This window comes from Temnothorax americanus, unplaced genomic scaffold (genome assembly GCF_048541705.1).
Source record: "Temnothorax americanus isolate GAGA-0224 unplaced genomic scaffold, ASM4854170v1 Scaffold8, whole genome shotgun sequence".
Lineage (NCBI taxonomy): Eukaryota > Metazoa > Arthropoda > Insecta > Hymenoptera > Formicidae > Temnothorax > Temnothorax americanus.
Window position 1 is genome coordinate 1,822,768 of NW_027509802.1, and position 22,361 is coordinate 1,845,128.

A 22,361-nucleotide genomic window follows, 5' to 3' on the forward strand; every position below is an offset into this window, starting at 1 on the left:
TCGCGTTCGTATTATCTCCCGGCCCGGCCGTCGGAGAGACGAGGGGGGGAGGGGGGCAAAAAGGGAAAGAGAGCGTAACCGGCAGGAAGGCGAGGACGAAGGACGAGGGCTGGGAATGATCTGGCGAAAGGCGCGAGAGGAGGAAAGAGATAGCCCAGGCGGGAGGGAGAGAAAGAGAAGCTGTGTGTGCGCGAGAGAGTGAAAAAGAGAGAGAGAAAGAGAAAGAGAGAGAAGACACGTTTAGACGTTCGTTCCGCTGGTAACAAAGATAACTCTATGCAATAAAAATGATTCAAAGTTTCCCGCGGCGGATGGCGGTTCCGATGGCGGAGCGGTTGACAATGGCGCGTCTTTGTCTCCGTCCCATGCCGCACCACCATCCCCCGAACCGCCGGCACTTTTGCCGCGACCGCCTCCCTCGTCCGTATCCTGCGACACCTATCTTCCGGTTTAAAGTCCCGGCGTGCGCGCCAGAGAGGAACCTCGCTAACTTTTATTATTTACGACCGATATTTCAGCCAGGCCCGAGCGCGTAGCGCCCGGTAGCGCGAGCGAGCGCAAAGTACCTAGTTGCCACCCCCCGCGACGCGACGTCATTGCACGTTTATTAACCGTAATCGACGCCTTCGCGGAATCGCTGAGAAAAGATTGGACTGATCAGAGGATCGTCCGATCTGTCACACATCCCGCGCATCAGCTCGTTAGAATCCCGAATTATCGCAGTTTTATATATTAATATATACGCGTCCGCGTCTTATACCAGCCTTTTCCGCGTCATTTAAATCGCAAGTGTATCACGATAAATGTGGAGAGAACAACGTCGAGATAAGAATTTCAAGATGATTCCTGATGTCGATCGACGACGTTTAAATCGCGACATATCGCCGTGAAGATAATTAAAACGTTGAAATGTTAGGTCGCGTTATTAAAGCGACAGCTGAGTGAAATTAACCGAAGCGAGGTCTTATCGAATCAACGGATGAACGGGCGACGATCGGGATGGAGAGACCCGTCGGACCCTCCGTCCGCATGGCACTTACTCTCTCGCCGCCCTCTCGTGGGCACCTTTATCTATACCTATACGCATATACATACGCGACCCTCTCCCCGATGAAGGGTCTGAATTTGCATTTTATTCGCAGCCGTGGAACCGCGGGTCCGTCCGTGCGGGTAACGCTCCTCCGCGGCGCGGACATTTATTTTAATTAAATTACTCCGGAGCGTCGAACAACCCATTTCCTATAAATTATCCCCTCGCCGCTCTTTTGCGTTCGCGCGCCGAGGCATTAACGTGCCCGCTGATCCCGCGGTGCCATTGAAATGAAATAAAAGCACCAGCGGCCACAGCGAGAGCGAAATGTACCGCTTGACCAATTCTCACCGCGATTCCGCCGCTTCTCTTTCATTTAGCGCAATCGTTTCCCGCAAGTGCGCCGGTAACCTCAAGTTTCCAAATGCTTCAGGGAAACAAATTTTCGTCGCGTCTCTTTTCGTATTTCTTTTTCCATTTTTTTTTTCGGTCGCAGATATATATACTTATGTTATCTGATATATAATATATACCTAATTAAACTATCGTGGCGTATTAAAAAAATTAAAAAGAATCATAGGTGCATTCAAAATCTAGCTTTCTTTTTAAGAAAATAAAATCCAAAATGTTAATTTCTCTTCTAATTATTTGATCATGATTTTATAATGCATCATTTACCAGAAAATACTTATCGTGTTTTGTATCAGATACATAAATATCAATTTTTGTAGATTAATATGTAAATTTGTAAAATTTATATCTATATGTATATATGTATGATATATTAATATATAAAAAGTTTTATATATTTTACTATTCCATGGCTTACACAGAGAAAAATAATCATTCTACAGCCAAGGAAAGCATTTACTTATTTTATTTTATTTCTTTTAAGAGTAAGTTTTTTCTTACAACAAAGAATATTTTCTTACTAATAGTTTTCAAATATCTTGACACAAGTCTTTAAAAAGCCAGAATATTGTTTTGAGTATTGATATCCGCAAATCTACCATAAAGTCATCGTAAGTATCACATTTACTCAAAACAATATTCTGGCTTTTTAAAGACTTGTGTCAAGATATTTGAAAACTACTAGTAAGAAAATATTCTTTGTTGTAGGAGAAAACTTACTTAAAAGAAATAAAATAAAATAAGTTAGCGCTTTCCTTGGCTGTAGAATGATTACTTTCACATGTGTATAAACAAATTGCAGTCATTTTACTTCGCTACAATTAATAAAAAAAAAAAAGCAGTATTCCTTACACTTTATGGAGCAACAGATATAGTTCGTGGCAATCAACGAATCTTACGTACTCTTTAATTATCTCATTATATCATTGTTTTGTTCAGTCCTTAAATAAACGTTACATAACACGAATAGCACAGATCGATACGTCTTATATAATTCCGTAATATAATTCATCATTCGCAGTGACGATCTCAATTCAATAGACTTTCCTATTCAATTTGTCAAATATCGACGAATGTCTCGTCGCGAATAACGGCAGTCCCGCGTCTGGAGTTTGGAGGCAGCTGATGTGCCATCCCGGGATTCCAGGACGCAACGGCGAAGTGGCGCGCGGGCGCACGCGTTAGCAGCCGACGCGGCCGGCGCGTCGTCGAGGTTAGGTTAGGTTTGGTCGCGCGACGCAACGCGCAACGTCGACGACGCCGCTCTCGGCTATCTACATCCGATCGAGAAAGATTCCTTCGACGATCGATTCGCGGGCGTGAAATATGCGCGCACAACGGCACGCTCTCTTACCTGATAAGGGACGTCCTCGCCGAGCTTGCCGCGGGTCGCCGCGACGTTGAGCGTGAGCACGCAACACTTGTCGGCGTTCCACACGTACAGCACGTTGTCGCGAATCTCGAGGATGTTCCGCGTCTCCTTGGCGCTGCTCGACAGGCTCGCCTTGATATCCTTGAACAGTTCCTTCTCGTTCAGGCGCAACAAGTCCGTGCACGACGACATCCTTCGTTCGAGCGCGTAGTTGGACCGCGACGGCACCGTGGCGCGAGGTTATGGCGGTAAACGCGCGCGCTTCGGAACACCAACGACGTTGAACTCCGTCGAAGGTCGAAGCCGCGCCGCCACACGGCAGCACGGCTGCCGCTGCTGCCGCTTACGCGGCGAACTTCGGGCCGTACTTGTTTTTCGAAACGACCGTTGATCGCGAGGCGGCGTGAGGCGGCGCGACGTCCCGGCCACCGGCGTCCGATCCGGCAAACGTGTTCTCTCACCGCGAGGTTTTTTATTCGAACGGCGGAGACGCATATTCGCGCAATTCTTCGCAAATGTCGAACCAGAATCGTCGATCGCGAGCACCGTCGTGGGCTAGCATTGCTGCTGGCAAGCGCGGCCGCCGCGCGAGACGGCTATCGATCCGTGACTCGGTCGGTTTAACCGCGAGATTTTCGATTCGGAATTCGGAACGCGGTCGCGAGTGATTTCGCGCACGGGCAGTCTCGGGTCAAAATGGAGTTGGGAGCTGAGCTCCGTTGGACTTTGAGATCGAGACGACGCCGGTAAGCGATTGTCCTTATGCCAATTATTCTCAACTTATCGCCAGCATATATCGGTCGCATTTTCGTTGTTCGAAAGTAATGTATCGCTGATGGCTAGCGTTTATTTGTCATGAAAACGTAACGGAACGGATGTCGGTTTTACTAAAGTGAAAAGATCAGACGTTAATCGCGACAAATATTTAATGCGTTCGTTATACAACGGTCGTCGGCGGTCGATATCGTTGATCAATTACACGTCTGTTTGTCTATCAATTATGTATTATATAACTCGCCACTAATATTTTTACTTATCACGATATTTTGTATTATTACAAATTAATAATTTAATATTCTCGTAATAAAAAAATCAATTAAAATACGCTTGAACATATTAACGCGCGTGTATATAAATATTAGATGAGCGAAATAAATTTATTTCGATTTTCAATGTCGCAGCGCACGCATTTATAGAAGACCGAGAGAAAAAAAAAGCAAATCATAATTTTTGCTTCCAGGCCCCGGAGGGATTCGAACCCTCGATCTCCTGTTTACTAGACAGGCGCTTTAACCAACTAAGCCACGGCGCCGTTGGAGAAAGGTGAGTGATCTACATTTTATCAGAGTATTTGGGAAATTTCGACGTACTCTGCACTTTCGTTTTCAAATTGAATCGTCATTTCTGTGACACTTAAATTACTTCCGTTTGTTGTGTGCGTTGAATATTTTTCGCATTATACATGCCGCGATCTCTGTCGAAAGAAGTTATCATTTATATATAATGTGACAAATATAAAAAGATAATATATATGATTGCAAAAGTAATACACGTTTGCAAGTAACGGTTAAGTTATGTTATCTTTTATTAAATAATATCAACGAATTATATGTAAAATAAATCGTATAAAATAGATAGAATACAATTTTATCAAGTGGCCAATCTAACTTTCGAATTTTTTAAGAATGAATTGTGCTTTTAAGTACAAATTCTAAAACGATTTTGTTATAAACTCTTTTTAAATTTCGGTTAATCTATAACAATTTTATTATGTAACAACAAACTTTGATACGTAGCAAGTTAGATTTCTTATTCATCAATTTTTTATTAATTAAAATCCACGTTTTCGAATAAATTGACTCAAAAATATGCAAGATTTGTTTTTAATAATTATTACTCGTATATGATAAAATGTTATTTATATATAGAATTCATATGCAAAATATAACGCCCCCGGGTGGGCTCGAACCACCAACCTTTCGGTTAACAGCCGAACGCGCTAGCCGATTGCGCCACGGAGGCTGATGCTCCGTACGTCTTTAGTAAGTGATAAGGACTTCTCTCTCATCCTCTCTCCACGTAATTTAAATTTTTCTTATATATCTAACGTTTCTTTTACTACAAGTATGTACCGCACGTATATATTATTTTATACACGAATTATTCTATACATAATAGTAATATTTAAAAAATCGAAGTCAATCAAGGTAATTTGAAGACTGTTGTACATGTGCGCAGCAAAATATTGTTTGTTGATAAGCCTAACACGATGGACATAAAATAATTACAACTAGATTCGCAATCATTAGTGAAAAAGGTTAAAAGTATGCCGTTTGACCTCGTTTATTATCTCTTTGTGCAAAAAAAAAAAAAAGAAACGGGAGTAAATATGTCGGTGAGATCTGCAAACTGTTCGGTGCATGCGAAGTAATTTGCAATTCATTTTCCGATAACGGCCGACGATGAATTGCGCGCTAGGCTCTCCGTTTCTGGGATACCACTACCAATAAAACGCACGTTCGCATCTACAGACCTGGTGCGGTGGCGTGCTACGATACAAATCGAACAAATGTGTCGACGCAAGAAAGCGGCGGCCGCGATGAAATATCGCTTCGCGTTGGAATAAATTCGTTATAGTCGTGGGTTGCGCGCGGCGATAATACGAGCGTATTATATAACAAGGGAAATAGTCCGGCACAGTCGCATCGAAACCATATACGGTTAATTAAATGGGGTCGGCTCGTTAGTAACTGTCTATATGCAAGGCGATGGGCGAGACGCGATTGGAGGGTGGTCCCAAGGTGATTTATCCGTCACGATGGATCGCAGATGTTCGACTGGTACGCGACGCGGGTCATCACAATACCGTAATTAGGATGATAGCGCGTCTATATGTATATATGCAGAACGAAAACGCATGCCCCCGTTCAGGTGCATAATATGTAGGTTATAGAAAATTATTGCTACAATAACGCGCTATTTCTTAAATTGAACTGGTAAGAATCTGAAGTATATTAATCTAAAAAATAAACAGAAGCTAAATTAAATTATTTTTCGAACGACCAACACAATCATATTCAATCTACTTTTCAAAATATCCTTTTTGAATAAAGAAACATAAAGTATTCGTGTCATATTCGTTCTAAGTCCAGTTGTTGACGAAATAAATCGATACTTGAGTAATTTGTCTATAAATCGGTGTACATCATCGTCGCAAGACTCGCTCTTAAAGATCTCCGCCGGAAGGAGACCTTCTGGTTCGGCCATGGTGACACTAACGGTCTGTTTAAATTGTGTGTTTAATTACACAAAGTAAGACAGTCGCCGCGAAATTTATCGGTCAATGTTACCGTCCCCTTCGTTCCTAATCTACGTAGCAGATATCCATACTAAACAGAGGAGAACATATTCTTCGCCTGCAATAAGACGCTTCTCATTGCTTTTTAGTGTCTCTCTCTTCCCAGAAAAGCAATTAGATTTATCAAGCGTGGACGCATATAATTTACTGATGTTATTACGGTAGTTTTATGGCCAATGTAATGCTAAATATGACTTGTAACGCGTTGCACGTAATTTATGATTATTACGTACAAGAGTTATGCATTTTTTTCAAGTTGTTAACTATAAGAGCAATTACACATATCTCATCTAACTTGCACTTGTAAAGATTCTAAAGAAATTAACAGCCAGTATTCGATCTTGGGTGGCGAATATAGTGCAGTTATGTTACATAATTATTGTTTCAAAAAGAATTTCTTTTCTGTATTTATATATTGTTACATATTTTCTCTTTTATACCTCTTCGCGAGAGGCACGCAATTTTCTCTGCAGCTGCATATCTTTGAAGCTCTTTTTAATTATCGAAGAATTCTTGTTGCACAAGATTGAGTACTTGTATATATATATCTACGGTTAGAGAATACATATGGATCTCGTTTCTTATTGGATAGGAATTTATAGCCATAAATTTAACTGGTTCCCGTCGAGAGGTTGAGCTTCCTCCTGGAAGTTTACAATCCCTCGTTCTCTCTATCCTGTAACCAACATCCGCTCCGTCTCTCTTGTTCGCGTTTTCCACCCCTTCCCGCCACGGAAAGCACGGTACTTTACAGGCCGTGGTGGGTGTCTATGATGAAAGTGTGCGCGTTCTAGGATATACCGAACTTGTAACGATGTAACGGGTGAGCATTGCACTGAAATCATGATGAATTCATTTAGAGTGTGAATTAACGTCCGGTCGGAGGGGGTAAGTTTTGCTAAATGCCCGGAAGAGAGAACGCACGCGAAACCGGTGATAATAAATATTTCATTATATGGTAAACCAAAGTTGAGATTTAGCAAATTTGTTTGCCCGAGAAATCAACAGCATTTGTTAACCGTCTCAGCCATAACGTGCCGATTTATTACGTGTCGATTATATACATTCTTTGTATTATAATTATATTTATCGACACATTCTTATGTTCCATTTTCCGTTTTGTTTGATGTAATTTAACTCTTTAATATTTCGAGGGAAATAATGAACTAGAACATTTTTAGAATACAATATTAATTTTATAAGATATTAAAGATGTTAATTGCATTTTGAAAAGTAATTTGACGATGAAAATATTTTATGTATTCTTGTGTCTTACAAAAATGTAATATTTCATAAAATTGTTTTATAAGGATGTAAGACTTATGTGTATATTTCAAAAAATTAATTCGCGTTCAGATAGCATAACGACGAGGGAAGATTGTTAAACGTATCGATAGTCTTTACATATAAGAACTGTTATTGTTTTCGGTCTCACAAGTATGACGTTTCTCCGCGCCATTCTTGTGGCTCGTTTTTCTCGTTCAATCAACTAATGGTCTGCAGAATGAAGAGTACGACGGAACAGATCACGAACACCCGGTAGACAATACGTCTTGGCACTCGTAGGTCATTGTGGCGTTGAAAGGGAGTAACTTATAGGGGCATTGGGAATTACCAGTTTATTATTAGGGAGATAGCATAGAGGGCCAAGATCAGGGGTTGCTGTTAATTCTCCTAACACTTGGCTCCCCGGAGAGAACACGCTGCCTTAAGACTTCCTCCTTCTCGACCCATTCCACTGTACGGCCGACATCTTGAATCGCTGCCGTGTTAATTAGTACGACTTTAAACGCGCCCGCATGCGGTAGCAATCGGGATTCCCTGAAATGGTTTTGGCGCCACCCTCTGGAAGATGTTAAGATTGATATGCAATCTTAGGGTAAAAAATCACAATTTATTTATGTGATTGCGACACTTTTTTTTCTGCAAAATTCAATTTCCAACACGATTGTTACGTGTCATAATGTGATTTGTTCTTCAATTATACAGATGATAAAATTTGATTCAATACTTCTTTTTCTCTAAGTTATTTCTTAAATAAAGCATTAAAAATTTAATGGAAGATATAAGTTATACCGTGATTAAAAGTATTTTTCTAAATTTTTATTGTAGCATGGAAAAAAATTACATTGTATGGAGGAAAATCAACATTAGATAGTGATTTTTGAAAATACACATAACTGCCTCTGTCAACATTTTTGATGAAAATTTAAAAATTTATGATGATAAAAAGTTTTTGTGAAGATATATACAAAATCATCTTTAGCCGAGTTAATTATTCAGCGTTTCGTATACGTGCCTCGTTCCTCTGTATATGAGAGGAGAAGATAAAATATCTTTCGCCACCCTCTTTAATCCGGATAGGAAGGTGAAACGTTTTCGGAGGCTCTGAAAGACGAGTCGGGGCAAGGCTTTGACGTATGGAAGATGTCAGTTGCGGGCTGGCACGGTGGTGTCGTCGATTCGTCTTCCCTTTAGCCGCCACCTTTCGCGAATCCTTTCTGTTCCGCTATCCTTTACGTTATATAAATGGTGCCCGCGTCTGGTAGCCGCTGGCAAAATTTCGTCGGTCTCACCACAGATTGCTCTATTTTCGGAGCTCTTCGATTTATCAATTGGTTTCTTCGGGTTCCTCCAGAGATTGGATCCAGAGATCTTCTAAATTTACTCGACATACTAGTGGCTAGCCGAATAAAGATAAAATGTCGGTGTGCGATCGCGCCTTTTTCGATATACGATTACTACTGATGATGTTTTTTGGTTTCGCTTTTCTTACCATTAATTTTTTTTGTGTCAATAAATCCAGAAAAAGTGCGGGGAAGGGAATATTCTAACAAATAATATTTAGTAAATAGCATGCGTTTAACAAGTGGACAATATTTAGCTAGTAAAATTTCAAAGTAATTATAATATTCTATCGACTTTGCCTTTATTAAAAGCGACTTTTGATATGTTTATGCCAAAAAAATCTCTTTTTAAAGTTTTAAAGAAGAAACGATATTGGTTGACATAACAAATGGCTATGTTGTAATGTGGATATAAGAACGATCGAAATCGCGGCGTGTATAAACGTTTATAGGTTTTCACGTGCCGAAAAGCTGTCGAGGGGCAATTCTTATAGTTCTCCTCGGAAGGCCGTAACGAGGTCGACCGGGCTAACTATGCCAATAAATCAACGGCCTTAATGAAAATGTAGCGCTATCCGTTGCAAGAGCGCTGAACGAGCGGTCCTACTTCCCCGTTCACCGTTTAAATGAAATGAAAAGAACGTACAGCACTGGAAAATGCCCTCCTAAAAATATCAAGATAAGAGCGAGTCGGCGATGAGGAGCCCTGTCCGGAATGAGGGATAGGGGCAGCTCGTTTCGCAGGAGAGAAAAACGCGCATAATTACGAAAACGTGGTATTTCTACGAAAACGCCGGGCAAACGTGCATCCCGTTGATAATCTATGTTGTAATGTTATATTAAAATTCGAACCGGTACGGCAAGCATCTGATCTCAGTATTTCAATTTGTAATATTACCAACATTATAGGTATGCATAATTGCGGAAAGAAAGTTACGAATCAATATTTTATTATTTGTCAATGACAATATAAAATAGATTTTTTTTTTAGTTTTAAAGTAAACGATAAAGCAACCAAATTCTTTTCTTAATTTTTCAAGCTATTAGAATCAAGCGGGTGAAAAATATAAGCAATTATTATTATACTTTACAGAATTGCCCGTATTTTTAGGTGTTGCAGATGTTCGTGTATTGAATTAATTTAGCATTCATACGTGATATTGTTATTTCCACAGACGAGAAAGGGGTACCGTAAGAATGGAAAGCATTCTTTTTCCGTTGTTGAAGATATAAAACATGACGTAGCATATGTTGCTCTACACGCAGTGGTCACATACGTGTACAACATGTATAATGTCGCGTACGTGTGCCTGCTATAATTACGACGGTCGCGAGCATATACCCAAAACAAGTTTGTAATCGTGAAAGATGAGCGAAGACGACCCTCGCGGCCATACGCGGCAAAAGAGGCGAGCCCGATAATATATGTACAATATTTTTAATTGTTGACGTTAAAATGTGTTCCCTTGCTTTTTTTCTCGTTAACGTGACGTGGGAGGGTCCGAAAACTGGCTCGCGTCACGTTTTCGGCCGAGCCCTCCGAGTTATTTATTTCACGCTTAAAGAATCACCCGCCGTCCATACATTATACTAATACCGTTGAGCACCGTCACATGTAGACGACTTTGGACAGACTGTCTTCTGCAAGCGCGGGAAAAAAAATCTGACGCGAAAGCGAAAGATCCGAGGAAAATAATCGTGATAATTTAACAATGACGCGAGTTCCACGTAGTAACATTAGTATTGTTAGTTTTGTATCAAAATTAGCAATTTGTCGCATATACGAGGATATAAGATAACATAAATAAAAGATCAGTCCTCTTCTTTATACGAATATGAATTGTTAAGTAACTCGAATCTTGTTATTTATAATTTACTCATATCTTATATTAATTAGTATGTTTATTTTGATAGTCACTATTGTAGACAAATAGCGACCGATTGTGTCGGAAAAGGCAATCGCGCGCGTGTTTTGTGAAGAAATCATATTCCACCGTAGTTTGATTACTACGTGGGGAAGATTCAACTTTGCCGTTCAAAAATTATGTACCCCTCGAACATCGTTCTGTACGATTACGCGAGATACGATCGAAAGAAACGAAATCGGAGGAGGCCATTGTCGAGGCGTATTCATATTTGGCTCCTACATTTTGCATGCGATTCGTACACAATGCGGTCCATCGGAAGCTGTCGTCTACTACTTCCGCTATCTGACTGCGGCACGTCTGCCTGCCTGTTTCCCCCTTCATTCTGTCCCGATGAAATTCCGACGTATCCGCATATATTTATTTCGGTCGTATGGAAAAATGTGAGAGCGTTTTTCGGTGAGTTCTTCCGCGTTTAACATTCGTTCGGAAAAGTAACTCGGAAAATAGTATCAGTTTCATTTGCAAGGAATAAACATTAATTTATCGCGTTTTATTATTTTTTTTTTCAATTATTGCGAAATTTGTATCGCAATAAGCGTATTAGAAATTCGCGACGTACATACCAGTTATTCGTATTATACGATTGCATTAATAGAATTATTATAGAATTATTGATGCACGAGCAGTTGTTAATTTATTCTTATTAAATAAAAGCGAATCAAAAATTAATTTTGGCAAGACATTTACTGATTACAAAAAAGCAATATACTTAAGTATCGTGAAACTAATAAACTGATTGAGAAAAAGATTCCGACGTGCGTGAAATCTCGTCGATCACACGTCGTCGCGGTGCAAACGACAAACGACGTATCTAAGGACATCTTTATTAGGGAGGCACGTGTGGTTTAGAAATGTTTTTAGCCTAATTACGAGGCGATCCTGATTAAATATATTCCAGTAGATTTTTGCCCACTCTCTCTCTCCTTCCCATTCTCTTCTCTCCGCTATCTCATACGCACACAGTTGTCACGTAATGGAATATATTCGTTACCGCGATATGATAACGGGCCGTCGTAAGTCAGAGAGTCATATTACCTCGGAGATCCTAGTCGCCAAGTATAGCGTGATTTTTCAATTTATTAAAGTCGACGCGCACGCTCTTGTAGAACTCCCGCGACGAACAATGTTAGATAAGGGGAAAATTTATGGTCCACCTATTGGAAATGCGACGAGCGCTCTCGCTAATGAATCGATTCAGATAGTCGAGGATGAAGAACTGCGCGCGTGCATAAATCAAGAACAAAGCACAGCAATAACCGGCTATAATGGCCGGAAGTGCGTCCGTTCCGCAGAGCTTATCGCAGTCCGATCTCATTAAACGCGAGTGCTCTCGCAAGTTTGTCGATGCGATCAATTCGCTTCGTATCAATTGTCGCCGACGCCTTGGCGAATTCGAGCTTAATTACTTTATTGCGAATGTGTCGCCGGGGAACAACCCGAGTTAGGGTGGGCGTGAACTATTCTCAGTAATGCGATTGCGATACTCATTTATCGTGCTTGATCGAAATGAGCGCACTTCTTTCGCGGGCTAACGTTTAAATACTAACGTTCGTAATGCTGCAAATAAAATTTATGATATTAAATCATGTAGGATTAAACCATTGAAGAACTTTAATATAAAAGATCGAATTATTACTAAGAATTAACAATTTGTGTTGGGTTTACTGCTTGTGCCATGCTCTCTACTTTCATTGTAGATTTTTCCACAGACACACGTTGTCGCGCATTATACGCAGTGAACCATGTACACGCTCGTAACTACGGTGTTTTATTCGCAGAATGTAAGAACGCCTTTTGTCACCGCCGAAGTGCCATGTATATATGCGCACGTGGATGTATACGGGAATGACAAACGATCATGAGGGGTCGATCGGGTATTGGCATGCCATGTACGTGCGGGGTTATATAAATGAATCGCGTCCCCGGGGCCGTATCTTACGGGAATACGAAACATTAATGGACAGATGCGTTTTTGCCGACGGAAATGAATGGCCCATGGCTGCGTGTCGATTTATCCTCGACGAACGATTCTGTCGTGGAGGACACGTCGAAGGTATACACGCCGCGGAACCATTACGACGGAAACATTTCGATTATTATTTCTTCTTTTTTCTTTTTCGTGAAAAATGTTTCCGTAATTGCGCGCCTATTGTTCGGACACTATTCCATTAAAAAATAAATTAATGTGATTAATATGGAGCAAAAATAATTTATCAAGTTGCGAACGGAACTTATGCGGAAACGAATAGCCCCGATGATTTATGATTTGATTTTAGACTTTCTGAGATTCTTCCTCTTAAAAAAACGAAAATCTTTTTTTATTCTTTCGTGATATTTACAGAAAAACAAGCACCTGCGAAATTATTCAAAGTTATTCGCGAACCAAATGTGAAGCAGGCATTTTTTCAAACTTTCTTGCGTCTGATGTGTTGGAAATAACAAAAAAAAATACGCGCGGCACTTTTCGCTGAGAGAACATTCTTTGTAGCTCAAAGGTTTTGTTGAAATAGTCCGCAACAATGCGTCGCGCACACTTCAAATTGCCAGCATACCCGAGAAAAAAAGAATGTCTACGCTATATACGAGATGGGGAACGGGTAGTCCTATGGTTTAGCGGGGTAAAGTACCTCGGCGTGTAACGAGGGGCTGGATATTTGCATAATGATTGCAATTATTATTGCCTTAGCGCGCGTAATCTAAAATGCACTTCAAACAATAACCGCCAATGCATCGGGGACACGAGAAAGGCCCGTTAACATTCCCGGAACGAAAGTGCTGGTGCAATGGTGGCCCTCACCCATTAGCGAGTGTCGACCAGACACCAACGCATTGCCAGGTATCGACATAGTTGTGTATCCGCGGTTATGGTAGATTAGCCGTCCTTAATGTCGTTCTTGTCGCGGTCCGATGACGGTCGTGATTTAAACCGCGAAGATCTCGCGGCAAAGTGACAAATATGTCATTTTATTTTTAGGACTGTGCAGCCATTTTAGATTCCTAATGGCAATCGAGCGAATTTTAATTTTTATATAGTTATTTGTACTTGTATCTCGTAGGCCGTTATGAGAGAATAGTTCTAATTAATATATTTCTGCCGTTTCGAAATAGTAACTCTTCAATGTTTGACAGTATCGACAGTATCAAATGACGATCGTAATATAGTATGATTTAGTTACTATACTACAATTTACTATTTTATGATAATTATTGTATTAATATAAATATTATTGATTGTAGTCGAATTGATATAAGATAGTATATATATAGAATTGCTATAATCTTTAATATATAAATACTGTAGATTTGAAACAAAATTCACTCAAGAGGAATATTTTCGACATTTTTATTTCAAATAAAATAACAAACTAATTATTATTTTTTAAGTGTATCGAAGTTAGCGTGATACGTGTTTCCATTACGGATATTATACTTGTTCCAAATTTATTGTCATATTTCGCTAATTGCGTGACCATGTTAATCTTGATTTCTTTTGCATATCACGAAACGCGTGGCAATATCTTTAATATATTCATAAGAAATTAATCCAACATTTGTGCAACGCAAGCATCATACCCGAGTCGGTAGGGTAGATACCCCTGTAAGTGATAAGGGGTCGCTAGTCGACGTCTTCTTATCGACTGGAAGCTCCATGCAAAACGGCTCTCTGACTCCCCGATAGAAAGGGGTAGCTGCGAATTGCCGCCGTCGATTTGAACAACCCCAATAATTGGTTAATTTGGAGGGTCGAAAGATTTGCCTTCGGACGAACATTATTCGTGTGATTTCCACCAATTCCGGATAAATGGCCAACTCTGTAATTGCATAAGTTATGATTGCATCGTGGACGTATATTGAACTGCTTTAAGGAATCGATTCTTGGATCCCGTTCATGCGTGACTGCTTGCCAATAAATCGCTTTCAACGAAAGGGAGAACGTTATTGCACCTCGTTTCGCGTTTCTGCAATAATGCGAGGAAAGCAGGAATAACATTCAATATTGAATTTTACACGTGCTGCCGAACGTAATTTAAAATCGGATTACTATTTTATTACTTTTGTTTAATAATGTCTATTAAGTATATCATGATATTTGTTGAATTTATTTTATATTTCAACTACAAATTAAAGAAGCTAAATTTACACGTTTTTTATTCGCAATATTTTTTCTCGCTTTTTGACTTTTTTGTATTAAAAATGAAATATACATTCTTTAATCAGATAAGTTAAGATAAAATAAATTATTATATATTTATGTATACTGTGTTATTGTATACATATTATTTCTGTAATATCAAAATCGATTTAAATGTTATATCTAAATCGTTTTGTTAATGAGAAATATGTGCTTGTCTTGATTTTGTTACGCTTTTTCTACGACATTGAGAGTACTCATTATTCTTTTTCTGCACCCTCTGAATTGATTTCATTTTTTAAATATACACATATCTTTGTTCGCCCACGATTACATCGCGAATTGGCGTGGAAACGGATCCTTTTCACAAATCTCCGGTGATATAAACCGGTGTTCCGATTCGTACGCGTATACGCGTTCCTTTTGTTATAGAATTTCCGTGTGAATTATGATCGTCCAATAGAGGGAACCCCCGCGAACGGTATATTGGATTCGCGATACGCATTTCGCGTGCCTCATGATACTCAAATTTCAGCCGGTAAATCACGGCTGCCTGGATCGGTGCAACTTCGAGAGGGTCGAAAGGAACTTGCGATTTCTCGGATCAAATGCGAACGCAGAATCGTCGTTCTGCTTTAAATTCTTGGTTACATAGTTAACGATGAGTTTAGTTCACCATTACTTTTGTCGAGATGTTTTCAAATAAATAAAAATTTTAAGAATTGTATACTATATCCAAATAGAAAAAAGAAATGTTTCGTTTATTATCATCTCTATATGTTTAGTAAACGGCATAGGGTATCGAACGGCTCTTTCGGGCGGAATTCGTGACGTGTTTTGTCGCGTTGTAAAATATTGACGCGCGCACTACATTCACTGTAGATATTTCACATGGCGCAACGTTTTTCACTGAGACAGAAGGAAATCGAGTTTTATATTTTATCAAGCGATCTCTTTGAATTTTCTCTGATGTAGCTTTCGCTGATACAAATAATAAAACATTTTATTCTTGGCCAGTATTTATTAATATGTATAATTGTATTTTTATAATTTAATTTTTACGAAACTTATCTTCTATTCTAGTATTAATGTCAAGAAAATAATGCGTCTCGACCTATTTGAATAGGATGACTCGTGAAACTTTTACATATAGCTTTCTAATAATACAAAATAATTATCTTCTACAATATACGCGTGTGTCAGTTTCTAATTTATCAATTAATAAATCCGATTTCAAATTGTGAATTAAAGAAAAGAAGAAATGTGTATTCAAATCAGTTTCCCTAAAAGATGTAAGTTTCATTCAAGTTACAATGTTACAAATGCACAAACACATGTATTCACGAATTCTTTCGTATTGAGGGTGCATCGACGTCGGCCATCATCCGGCCCATCGTATCGGACGCGCACCCCTCAATAACCTTGATACAAAATTCTTTTCACATTGCCCTCAATAGCTAGAGGTATAGGAAATATATGAAAGGCTCTCCGTCCGGTTTAACCGGCGCAATGTTGGTCGAGGCTTTTTCTCCCAAACACACGAGTGCCGTTTGCGAGGGACCTATAAGCTCGGACCCCCTCCCCGTAATGAAACATAAATTATTCAATTGAAATCAGCTGCGGACTACCGTGCGTCGGCGTCTACCACGACGCCGGGACTTTCCGGTCAAAAGCGGCGCTTTAAACCGAAACCCTCGATACTTTCCGCGAGGAAGGCGATGAAAGCGAAGCGGTTACGGCAGACCTTTGCTTTTTTTTTGTACGTGCCTGTTTTGAACGATTTTATTTATTTTTTTTTAGGAACTGAATATCGTCTGGGGTGCACGCGCACCTTCAGTTTTTCCTCGAGCAAGCAATTGGAAAATTTCGGCTCTCCGTTTTACGATGAATTCTCGTTATCGAATCGAGCAGAGAGAACGTCGACTATGTTTTATTTAAAGAGTAGATTTCGAAGGGTTGATAGTAAATTACATATCGCTGCGCGAATAAAAATCGTAGCGTATTGCAGAGACAATGCTCGATTACGACAAATTATTGGTTGTACAATTCTAAGCGAAGAATGATGATAATAATCATCTCTTCCCGCTAAAAACTTTTAATGCAGTTTTATTGAAGAATACGTTCGAGGGATGTAACGAAGCGATTCTATCTTTAAAGAAATAGCTCCTTGGGGAAAGTAATTTTAATAACATGTTTCCATCACGTTTGTAAAATATATTTTATTTCGCGCAAGGCATCGGAAACACAGGGCGATACGCATCGCGAGAGTCCCCGAGGACCTCTCCCGATTCCACTTCCGGAACGGGCACGCGCTTTAAAACTGAATGCGCGACTCAATTCCGGGCGTGTCGACACGCGCGTCGACGTCGACGGGGAATAGAAGACGTTTAGGTGAGGCCGTCAAATAAAATACACTCCGTCCCATGTGAAGGGAGTGACGTGAAACTGTCGCGATCCTTCCGCGGAGACCGCGTGCTGTGCGTACATGCACGTTCTGCAAACGCACACGCACCTCGCGTCAGGAATCGAGGCTAACATGGTCACGCAATTAGCGAAATATGACAATGAATATTTCCTGGGGAAGTATCCGTAATGGAGACACGTATCACGCTAACACCCGCGTACACAGGAAATGATAATCATTTTATGATTTTAGGGGACTCAACGTTTTTTTTTACGCTGTATCATACATGCTAGAAAATATTTTTTTTTCTCCTTCGCGTTTGTGCGAACAACACATTAGATGTATGTAACAGATTGTGTAACAAGAAATTTAACATGTGTAGGACTAATTGAGGATGCGTGGAGGACATCTTGGAATTCTCCAAGATTGCGATTTGCTACGTTGATTCAAGTTGCGAACTCCCACGAGTCCTGGCAGCCTAATTAAGCGTCTATATACGACGAAAGACGGGTTAGAACAACGTTCATTGCGAATCAATGTTTTGTTTGGCGGAGGACATTGTGTATGTTGTTTGATAGAGGAAACATCTGAGAACGCGTGACGTTTCTCGCCACGCAGAATTAATTTCGCGCGAACAAAACACACGAATCGGAGACAATATTTTCGCGTTAATTTCAGGTGCAAATAATCGCCTTCTGCAAAATATCACGTGTAATATTTATTTAATATAACGCCATCTTTCTCTCTCTCTCTCTCTCATTGAAAATCACGTTCAGTTATTTCGTACTAACAGGAAAAGGCAAAAATTTTTTGTGTACTGCTTAAGTTATATGAAAATTCTCAAGATATTTTGCTTAATATTGCAGTAAATTATATACCCTTTTTCTTTATGTTTTGTCAAATTTTAGTCGTGTTTTTTTTTTTACATATAACACTCATCGATTATATAATAATTATTACTTTACAGGCATTATATTCTAACTTTATTAGTTATATTCTACTTATTCCCACTCCCGTTTCATAATTGCTGCGCGAGCGTGTCGATTCATTGTATAAAGCTCGATGCGGCTCATCGCCGGAGAACGAAAGAGCGCGAGCAATGCTGTTCCGGTCAGCGCTGGGAAGGCGCGTATAGATTTTTATGCAAATTCTATTGATATCCGATCGTGGCCGACGATAGCGCACGGAACATGCACGTCCCGCGATGGTGGCGGTTAGTCAGAAAATAGCCCTACCTAGCTGCGTCCGTTCAGCTGCAACCCCCGCGATTGTTCGTTGCTGTTCGAGAAAACGGTCGTGATTCGTCGGGGAGCACCGCTTTGCGTCTCGCGATCCAACTCTAACGAGGGCGAGCGTAGGGTAAATCGCGATTAACGCTGTTCTTAACTCCCTGCCAACCCCGCGGACGAGACACACAGCAGCAACCCCGAGGCACGTTAACTCCGCGGCCTTTTATCAAATGTATGTGTTTTAGAAATTACACGTGCCGCCGGATTTATCGAGCGTAATGCGACTGGAATAAATGGAAATTAAAAAGCGCGGTTGCATAAAACGAGGCTCTCGCGGTGTAAAGAGCGGAGCCCAAAGGGGAAGTCACGAGTTAAGAGGGCGAGCAGTTCTGCAAATATGTTTAAAAACCGATGGTCTCTCGTGCACTAACATACGTAAATTGGACGTCTCGTTGCTCGGTGAACGTGCGTGCAATGAGAGGTGCGTGACCTGAGGTACACGATTACCGGTTGGCGCGAAACTCGGACCGATTTGAAATACAACCTACTCGTTATTAATAAAATTTGCATTTACAAGGGCGAAAAGGTGTCACAGCACGCCACGCGGGAACGGCAGAACACCTTTCCTATCTTTAATGAGGTTTTCTTGATGCGAAATTAATGATCTGTCATTCTCTTTAAAGGATTGACCCGAGACTCAAGCATGTCTATCTTATTGTCTAATTAAAAATAAATTTACAAAATACGTTACATAATAATCACTATATTTTACACTTAATCCGGATTTTGTTCTCTAAATTTTCTGCAGTTATCTTTCTCCAGAACACGTTTATTCCTTAAATCACTTAACTTTATTTGCAGAGTAATAAAAGCCTATCTATCACTGACAGATTTAGTATATCAAGTTTTATCCGCGGCAGGAATCGATCCTCTGTGTTTTTAAATAAATCCAGCAGTGGATCCACGGACACGTTCGTTTAGCGCCGAGCCTCGGCGAGTTCGTGGGGTTTGATTACTTGTTATCGAGGTAACTCAACCGTCGTCTGGCATCTGATAAAGGCCCGCGAGTAATTATTAATCATAGACCGGGCAGTATAACGATCCATCCGAGTCTTATCTCGGTGTCGAGTGATGTATGTACGTGGCCGAGGTCTACGCCGTAGTGCGAGGGCAAGCGGGGGTTGTGCAACGTCTAGAAGGGCGATGGTGGTGGTAGTGCCGGTGATGGTGGTGGTGTTGTTGCTTGGTGGGTTACTTGCTCGCTCGCTTAGCTCCCGGCTAAACGGGGGGTTGCAATACTTCACCAAGATAACAACTAATAATCGATAGTAGCATTGCCAGGTACGCAGCCAGGTACACGTACGTAAGTAAGTACGGTCTCGAAAAGTCCCTTATTCTCCTCCCACCCTTTCTACGTTCTTAACTCACTCCCCCGTCTTGCCTCCCGCCGCTGCGCCGCGTCATTCGAATCGGTAGTCTCGCCTTTTAACCACCCAATGGCGGCATGCAAGACGCTCGTAGGTCAAAGGTTGCGCACTCTGAATACTCTGTGAATTATCGTGAGCTTAACTGTTACCTCGCCTCTGGCCGAATGAACAGTTCGAATACGACGTATCTTTCGCGGGAATGCAATTTTCGTGGGAATGAGAGGGAGAATGTAATTTTCCCCTGTAATGTGTGTATCGTACGTAGAGTGAAATACTTGCTAAGTCAACACGCTATATACGTATATGAACTTCTCCGAAGATGTATCACGTTAATCTAAATATCAGATCGAGTATTAATAGGCATCTTTATAAAAACAAATGGGAACAAACTATAATTACTCGGTACGCAGCATGTAGAATACTTCGTTATTTATTGTTAGATGATACGAGCAAGAGAAAGCAATTGATATGATTAAAAAATAAATTAATCATCGATAAAATATACCTATTATGATTAATTTTGTTTCTTTATTTTGTGGCTCATTTATGATACGAAATGCACATTTATGTACAGGACAGGAAGCCCGTGCGACAGGAAGGATGAAGCACGCGCGCGTCCCCAGGACGATGTGGAAGGGAAAAGGGCTCAGCAAGGCTGCCGGCCAGTGCAACGGTTTGCAAGGTAGGGTAGCTGCTATCGCCATGCGAGATAAAAGTATTACAATCGAACGCACGCAATAAGCCCTATCGCCGACCGATCGGCAATAAAATGTAAAATTTAAAACAGCAATTATCTCGTGCAGTATATCTGACTGGCTCGTCGACGCGTCGCGCCGCGTCTGACTTTCTCTTATATACCCTCCGCTCCCGTTACGTATCGTCAACGTTGCCACTATCGGCCCTACCATGACCAGCGACCGGTTCAATAATTAATATCGACGACACCGTATCGTTGCTAGGCGATTATTTTACCAAACACGCTCGCCAAAACGATTGCGTTGGATCAAAATACATTCGATACGCAATCAACGCGTAATCAATGACTTGTGAATAACAAGATTTTACCAATTTTGAAGAAGGTAATTAATGGCTTCGCAAGTTGCTCAATTTAATATAAATTGTTTGGCGAAATAAAAAGTAAATTTAGCACTTACGATACAAATTACAACGACAAATCGCGGTATTATTTTCTCCAACTCCAAACAGGTACTTAGTATCCTATGCTTTTATAAGTTAAAATTTTGTGACAAGATTTATTGCATCTGACATATTTCATATAAACAATGTGCGGGCGTATGATAAGTATATTGCGACGTTTCTCTTCCACATCGAGTGTCACCGGCCTATTTGCATTCCAGTTCAACCGCAATGAAAGGCAGCTCGAATAAGGATTCCAATAAAATGTTTGGGGAGGTTTGCTTTGGGCGGGTGGTTCGGGACGTGGAACGTGGAATTCGATATTACAGCGTTACTCTGTAGTTCCGTACATGCTCGCTCGTATCTGCACGTCAACATAAATTGTCCCTCCCCGCTTTTGTGTCGTTCGAGAAGGAATTTTTCTTTACGTATCACATATTTCCGAACTGCTGGAATAAGATGCTGGATATATTTTTGTGTATCTTGCATGGCGAGAAATTAAACTTATTTTTTTTTCTTTTAATGTTTTAAGGCCTGCATATATATAATTGTTACATGAATTTCGTGTCAAAAGGCATATCAAGTAAGATACTCGAATAAAGTTTCATATCTTGAATAACAGACATTAGAGATTAATATAAAAATGTATTCAGTTGATTATAAAACTGAAGTGGAACGAGATTAATCTCGTAAAATCTGTCAATCAAGTTGTAAAATACTTTGCAATACTACACAACGATAGATATTTATTGAATCTCACTTTATCAGATGCTTCTGTTTCAAATAATATAAAGTCTAGTTACCGATAAATAAGGTAGGTTACAAAAAATTAGAACAAAACTGACTTATTTATTTAGTTGGAATGCATCATTACTTAATCTTGCTCGCATATACATTTTATTTTGTGACAGCTATCTATAATATAAGGCTGTCTATGATATGGTTGGCAACTTGGAATACGATCGTCGTACTTATCCGTTATCATTATGTCGTGTCTAACGAACAGCGGCACGCTAAGAACCCCTCGCGTCTATAACGGCTCGCGCAAACGATAGTAATGAACCGAGCTTAGGAGAGTAATCGTAATATTCGCACGCTTTCCAAATGCGTCCTTTCGAGTTTCGTGCGCTAAGAACGTAGAACCCTTAGGTCCCGTGGGGTGGCTCTACTTTACGATCTGCTCGTCCGCGTGCTTCGCACAAAGGACTGCGCTACCTCGTTACGGAGGGACCAGTTAGAATAAAGTGTGATTAGGACGATAGTTATGGCATTTTGTATTATAATTCCGCGAGGGTAAAGCTCAGCC

General features: G+C 40.4%; 2 protein-coding genes and 2 non-coding genes across 7 annotated transcripts in view; 1 reads left to right on the forward strand and 3 right to left on the reverse strand.

The window, feature by feature from the left end:
- Mbo (nuclear pore complex protein Nup88) overlaps window positions 1–3,150 on the reverse strand; it is a 67,514-nt gene extending 64,364 nt beyond the window's left edge. Inside the window, exon 1 of the mRNA XM_077423748.1 lies at window positions 2,796–3,150. Coding sequence (XP_077279874.1) covers window positions 2,796–3,005 — 210 coding nt within the window. The 5' untranslated portion in view covers window positions 3,006–3,150. The remainder of the gene's footprint in view (window positions 1–2,795) is intronic.
- A 193-nt stretch (window positions 3,151–3,343) lies between these two features.
- The window catches only part of LOC143907175 (uncharacterized), a 568,709-nt gene continuing 549,691 nt past the window's right edge, over window positions 3,344–22,361 (forward strand). For 2 of the 4 annotated variants that reach the window (XR_013259758.1, XR_013259757.1), the window contains exons 1-3: window positions 3,344–3,559; window positions 4,054–4,136; window positions 20,493–20,600. Coding sequence is in view for 2 of the 4 variants with exons in the window: in XM_077423768.1 (XP_077279894.1) it covers window positions 20,519–20,600 (82 nt within the window). In the remaining 2 variants the exon portion in view is untranslated. The remainder of the gene's footprint in view (window positions 3,560–4,053; window positions 4,137–20,492; window positions 20,601–22,361) is intronic. The other 2 variants (XM_077423768.1, XM_077423769.1) reach the window with 1 other exon arrangement.
- Window positions 4,052–4,125, reverse strand: Trnat-agu (transfer RNA threonine (anticodon AGU)). Its single transcript has one exon. It is a non-coding gene; the product is annotated as a tRNA-Thr (tRNA).
- Trnan-guu (transfer RNA asparagine (anticodon GUU)) lies at window positions 4,762–4,835 on the reverse strand. Its single transcript has one exon. It is a non-coding gene; the product is annotated as a tRNA-Asn (tRNA).